Source organism: Ipomoea nil, unplaced genomic scaffold, assembly GCF_001879475.1.
Source record: "Ipomoea nil cultivar Tokyo-kokei standard unplaced genomic scaffold, Asagao_1.1 scaffold3065, whole genome shotgun sequence".
NCBI lineage: Eukaryota > Viridiplantae > Streptophyta > Magnoliopsida > Solanales > Convolvulaceae > Ipomoea > Ipomoea nil.
Genome location: NW_017619493.1, coordinates 408,809 through 415,652, shown reverse-complemented (window position 1 = coordinate 415,652; position 6,844 = coordinate 408,809). Strand labels below are relative to the sequence as shown.

Below are 6,844 nucleotides of genomic sequence, written 5' to 3'. Positions count from 1 at the left end.
GCTAATATGGAGGTGTTTTGTTATTGACATGTTTAAATAGGTATTGAAAGGATGATATGGCAACCATTTCATCATTTCACTTGAATAAACAACCCTAATTTCCTAAAATATCCAAATTATTATGACTCTATGTATTTGAGTTTGATTATGATTCCCTATCTCAGTCCCTATGAGACTTCCTTCTTATATATATACCTGTAATATGTACATTGTGTTATTCTATTCTATACACAACTCTATTAGCTCTCATTTGGTATCAGCTAAGCTAGAGTTTTCTTTTCAATGGCTGACAGATCTGTTAATTCCTCTGAACGGACCGTCTCTAATGCTCCTATCTCTTTCGCTACGTCGGTGATTAATTCTTTATCCACCGCTCACCACTTCATCATCATTAAGTTGACCTATAAGAACTACCTGTTTTGGAGAGCCCAAGTTGTTCATTTTCTTGATGGTCACGATCTTCTTGGATTTGTTGATGGAATGAATCCATGTCCTCCAGCCACCCTAACCGGCAAGGGCGATGATACGACAACCGCGCAGCTCAATCAGGCGCATCGTGCGTGGGTCCGACAGGACAAAGCCTCATTGTCCATGTTGATGTCGCCCTTCTCCGATGAGGTAATGCCTCTCGCCATCGGCCACCGCACCAGTCGGGCTGTCTGGATTGCTGTGGTTGGTGCACTTGCGTTGTCTTCCCGCTCCCGGGGTCTCAATCTATTCGGACAATTGCAAACACTTGATCAAGGAGACATGTTTGCGGTTGACTACATCGGCAAGGCTAGGGTTTTGGTGGAGGAGCTCACTCTTGTCGGCCGACCTATGACACTCGAAGAGCAAAACCTTTACGTTCTTTGGGGGTTACGGCCAAAGTTCAGGGGTCTCGTATCGTCTCTCAACGTACGCGGCCAGCCTATTACTCTCCAAGAGCTTGCGGATCTCTTGGGCGTGGAGAAATTTATGACGCGCGGTGGTCCCGGAGGTGGCTCGCCGACTGCTTTCACGGCGCAAAAGGGCGGCCAGAAAGGGCGCGGTAACGGTGGCCGTGGTTCCGGCCAGAACAGCGGTCAAAACAGCGGCCAAACCGGCCAGACGCGTGGTGGTAGCGGCGGTCGCCGTGGTTGAGGACTCAACGACAACTGGCAACCCAAGTGTCAACTTTGTCATGTGTTAGGTCATACTGCTTCCACATACCATCTTTGGTGTGCCAAGGATCCTTAGGCTAATGTCATATTATCAAGAAATTCCTTCGGATCCTCAAGGTTCCCACACCTGGCTTCCAGATACAGGTGTCACTAATCATGCCACTCTGGACATCGCTGCTCTCTCCTTCTCGGAATACTACAATGGTAATGACACATTACGTGTGTCATATTGGTCATGCTACCTTTAATTCCCCCTCTAGATCTTTTCAATTGTCTAATATCCTTCATGTTCCTAGTTTGTCTACATCTCTGTTGTATGTGCAAAAATTTTCATCAGATAATAAGGTGTTCTTTGAGTTTCACTCATCTTTTTTCGTTGTGAAAGATATCAACGCCAAGGAAATTCTTCTACGGGGTAATAGTTCGGGGGGGCTTTACAAGCTTCCCATTCCGAGTTCGTCACCAACTGTGTTTCTTTCGGCTAAAGCCTCAGCATCTGTGTGGCATGATCGTTTTGGTCATCCTCATCAACGAGTTCTCAGTCAAATTCTTTTGTCTTGTTCTGTTAGTTGGTCTAGCAGTAATATCTGTTGTTCTTCCGGTCTATGTAATGCATGTCAGTTTGGGAAATATGCACGGTTTCCCTTACCACGTGTTGAGTCCTCTAGTTCAATTCATGTGTCATTGATTTAATTTACACAGACATTTTGGGACCTGCTCCTATTCTTTCTACAAATGGATATCGTTATTTCATTATCTTTGTTGATAACTACTCTCGTTACACTTGGTACTTTCCTATGTCACAAAAGTCTGATCTCTATGCTATCTTTGATAAGTTTCGGGCTATGGTTGAACGTTCATTCAATCGCAAAATTAAATCCATTCAGTCTGATCTAGAGCTGAATATAAAAAGTTACACACCACCTTGGCTCAGTTAGGCAATCTTCATAGACAATCATGTGCGTATACTCATGAACAGAATGATCGTGTCGAAAGAAAGCATAGACACATTGTTGAAACTGGTCTAGCTCTCTTAAGCCGTGCCTCCATTCCTTATAAGTTTTGGGATTATGGTTTTTAGACTACGGTTTATTTAATTAATAAAATGTCGTCCGCTATGACAAATAAATCAAGTCCTCATCTTCTATTGCATAAATCCCTTCAATCATATTCTTTTTTTCGTGTCTTTGGTTGTCTGTGTTATCCTTATTTGTGTCCCTACAATCGTCATAAGATGTGTTACAGGTCCTCTCTATGTGTCTTCTTAGGCTATCCTGAGTCATTTAAGGAGTATAGGTGCATGGACCTTCAGACAAAAAAGGTATATATATATATATATATATATATATATATATATATATATATATATATATATATATATATATAGTAAATACCACCTATGGTCCCTCGAGTTTGGTGGCATCACCATCAATGGTCCCTAACTTCCGTAATTACCATCCGTCATCCTTCGAGTCGTGAAAAGTGACTTGCTAACATCCTTCTGTTACTTCTTTCCGTCTCAGCCGTCAAATGCGAGGGTATTAATGTCATTTGCCTTGGCTTTGAATTTTGATTGTTGTGCTTGACTGAATTTCCGGTTCCCCACGTGGAGATGCTTGTTGTTGCTCCTCCATCGTCGTCGTCCCAGCAGCTTCATCGCCTTCATCGGTGCCGATGCCGTTTTACTCGTTCATGGAGGAAACAGAGTAGCTATCGTCTTCCTGAAGCTTCTTCTCGGTCAAATACATCTCGCACATGTCTTCCTCGTCGCCGTCGAGTAGATGCTCCAGCTCGTCTCGAACCTTCTAGACACGGCCCGTTATGGCGACCAATCCCGCCGGAATTGAAGGGATGCCGTTGTAAGAGAGAGCAAGCGAGAGACGAGGAGAAACGTGGGTGTTTCCTTAGCTTGGAATTGAAGGGAACATGAATGGTTGTTTGGCATGCAGTTAGAAACTGAATTGAACCAACCAATTCGATCAACATCGTAACTCTCACTCTCTCTGTCATTTTACTGTGAGTGGACGAACCAGAGACAAACACTCCTAGCTTAGTCAATCACTTGGTCTCCCTAATTTTGTTGCTCCGATGACTCATCACTGCGACATCCAACGTTCGATCTTCTCCGCCGTCCATTGGGCGGCGCCACCACCAACTAACCAACCAACCATTTACTACACTCATCACCTCCGATCCTCCCACTTGTCACCCTCATCACGTACTCGATCAATCTCACACTCCTAGCTACCTACCAAACTAACCCATTACCCATTTCTCGATCTCCACCACGAACCAATTAACCATGCATGCATTTTAATTTCCTCCTACGAGGTTCAATTCATTTCGCTAAAAACTAGGACTAACCTTAACTCTGCATGTCCTCCCATATATCCTGACCTCACATCCACACAACAGTTTCAACTACAAGAACCAACTTAATTATTGTGTCATCTATCTTTCTCTCTCTCTCTCTCTCTCTCTCCATTGTCTTTATTTCAATTCTTGAATCTTAATTGTAAATATGGCTTGTATTGCTCAAGAAGGGGGCAGCAATCGGCGAGCTTTAAGCATTATTGCAGGGTTTGTAAGAAGGGGTTTATGTGCGGGAGAGCTTTGGGAGGGCATATGAGAGCGCATGGGATCGGAGATGACAGTGCCAACATGGAGGATGATGATTAGGCTAGTGATTGGGAGGAGAAGATCGATGAAAGATGGGGGCCCGGGTTTTAAGAGGATGTATCAATTGAGAGCCAATCCTAATAGGTTGAAGAGTGTTAGGATTTGTGAGAATTGCAGGAAGGAAATCTTTTCCTGGAAATCGTTTCTGGAGCACGGGAAATGCAGCTCCGACGACGCCGAGTCGCTCTTATGTTAATTCCAAGCCGTCGCCGTCGCAGCGGCTTCATCGTCATCATCCGTGCCGATGCCGTTTTGATTGTTCATGGAGGAAACAGAGTAGATATTGTGTTCCTCAAGGCAAATGACATTAATACCCTCTCATTTGACAGCTGAGACGGAGGAAGTAACGGAAGGATGGTAACATGTCATTTTTCGTGACTCGGAGGATGACGGATGGTAATTACGGAAGTTAGGGAATATATATATATATATATATATATATATATATATATATATATATATATAGATTTTGGTTCATGTGAGGTCAGGTCTTCCCGTGCGGTCAGTGCGACATACACCATTAGGTATACATAAATGCACCATACGTTGTTCGAAAATACACCAGAATGAAATGCCAAAAAATACACCACACAAAAAAAAAATACACCACACATAATGGTGTATTATCGAACACTGTATGGTGCATTTATGCATACCTAATGGTGTATGCCGCACTGACCGCACGGGAAGACCTGACCTCACAGGAACCTAACCCTATATATACATATATATATATATATATATATATATATATATATATATATATATATATATATATATATATATATATATATATATATACAGGCATGTTCGGTTTGATGAGAATGTTTTTTCAGACAGTTTTGCAGGCACCACCAGTTCAAACGACTCAACCATGGGCTGAGTCTGTACTTGTTCCAACTTCATCATCCGTCTTGGCTCAACCGATCTCGCCTGAACTGGTCTCGACCAGCAGCGAATCTAGCCAGCCAGAACCGGCCCAGGAGGGGCCCTCGGTGGACACCAAACCTGCTGTCGCTCAGCGACGCCGTGGCCGACCGAGAGGTCGGTCGTCGCGCCCCACGGTTCGGACTCACTCCATGCCCACTCGTAGTCACGCTGATGGTCCTCTCTTGACTCTATCAGTCCAGGTTTGTCCCACTGAACCTACTTGTTATACCTAGGCTGTTAAACATGATGAATGGCGCAAGGCTATGGATGATGAATTTAATGCGCTTCTTCAGAATGAAACCTGGTATCTTGTCCCATCTTAGTCTAATATGAATATTATTAGGTGTAAATGGTTTTTCGCACCAAAAGGAAAGTTGATGGAACAATCGATCGATACAAAGCAAGATTGGTTGCAAAAGTATTTAATCAGGTACCCGGTCATGATTTTTTTGACACCTTCAGCCCAGTGGTCAAATCGACTTCTATCAGATTACTTCTATCTTTGGTTATATCCTCTAGTTGGGTTATCAAACAGCTTGATGTGCATAATGCTTTCTTGAATGGGTCTTTATCTGAGACTGTCTATATGAAGCAACCACCGGGATACATTGATAAACAATTTCCCTATCATGTTTCTTTGTTGAAACGTTCCTATATGGATTAAAACAAGCACTACTACATAAAAGGACTTTAACGTCGATTTTTTGACCCCATTTAGCGTCGATTATCTTACGACGTCGTCCTTCGATACGTAATACATAAATGACATGACGTTGGTTAAACAATCGACGTCGTATTGTTTTTTTAAAAAAATAATTAATATACGACGTCGGCCTTTTAGATAAGGCCGACGTCATATATATTTAAAAAAAAATAATTCACTTAAGACGTCGGTTTATACAAATAACCGACGTCTTACGTTAAATATTTTTAAAAAAAAATAATACGACGTTGGATATTTACTAAATATCCGACATCGTATATTAATTATTTCGATTTTTAATTACTATGACGTCGGTGTTTCACTGAAACCCGACGTCGTATAGTTATTTTTGTTTTTAATATTAAAAATTATTTTATGATTTCTACCAAAACCTGTACAGTTTTACAGTTTCAATCCACATCAATTTTCAAAACCTGTGCAGCAATTTAACATTCAACATCAACTAATTTGAAATTAATATACGTAACACAATTCATTAAACTAATTCAAGATACGAAACATAAAACTAATATAAATAACACAATTCATCAAAACTACTAAACATCAAGCCAATAAACATAAACTAATTTTAAACGTAAAGTATCAACTAAGAAGCATTTTATTAACCCATTCATCAATAAGAAAGTTAGACCATTTGTCTCTAACTTCATCAATCTCTTGTTTGTTGTAGGGCAATCTTCCTTGTCTTTCCAAAATCTACAAAGTTCAAAAGAAATAAAAATAATAAATAAGTATTTTTAAAAATTTGAAGAAGAAAGATATATTATTAAATTACTTGCCTTATCCATTCCTTTGCCTAGGTTATTGGAAACAATTTCCAACATTAATTTCATCACATAATAACCACATTCGGTAGTTCCTTTTTGTATAGCACACTACATTTGAATTACAATAAAATTAAAAAAAAATTAATAAAAAACGATAAGTTTGCATGTTTTAAAAAGTGAATGAAGTACTTACCGAACATGTAGTCCATTTCGGTGGACGATTTTGTTTCTTTCCATTCAACATGTTTGTTGCAGCCATACACCTGTTAATATAAGACATAAAATATATGTAAATACTTGGTATCACTAGTTTAATAATAACTATTAATTATTACTTATATAAATTTACATACGTTTCCATTATACGTTTAATATCTTCACGCGGCCCATGACCAAGTGAATCAAACCAATAAATTTTATGTAGTCGAGGACAAATCGCCATCAGCATCCAATGCTCACTACAAATAAGTAATATATTAGTTTTAAGTGAATATAATATATAATAAAAATATATTATATATAAGTATTTTTATTTAAAACGCAATTAATACTTACTTGAGGACATATGGGGCTAAATATACAAATTTCCTCCCATATTGCAT

General features: G+C 39.9%; 1 protein-coding gene and 1 long non-coding RNA gene across 2 annotated transcripts; one reads left to right on the top strand and one right to left on the bottom strand.

The window, feature by feature from the left end:
• Positions 1 to 282: 282 nt before the first annotated feature.
• LOC109164440 lies at positions 283 to 1,122 on the top strand. The gene has a single exon (XM_019312978.1). It carries the CDS (start codon positions 283 to 285, stop codon positions 1,120 to 1,122), a length of 840 nt encoding a protein of 279 aa, XP_019168523.1.
• A 5,138-nt stretch (positions 1,123 to 6,260) lies between these two features.
• On the bottom strand, positions 6,261 to 6,636 carry LOC109164485. Its single transcript, XR_002051411.1, has 3 exons — positions 6,596 to 6,636; positions 6,436 to 6,505; positions 6,261 to 6,350 (listed from the first exon to the last, which is right to left on the bottom strand). It is a non-coding gene; the product is annotated as an uncharacterized LOC109164485 (long non-coding RNA).
• Positions 6,637 to 6,844: the final 208 nt, after the last annotated feature.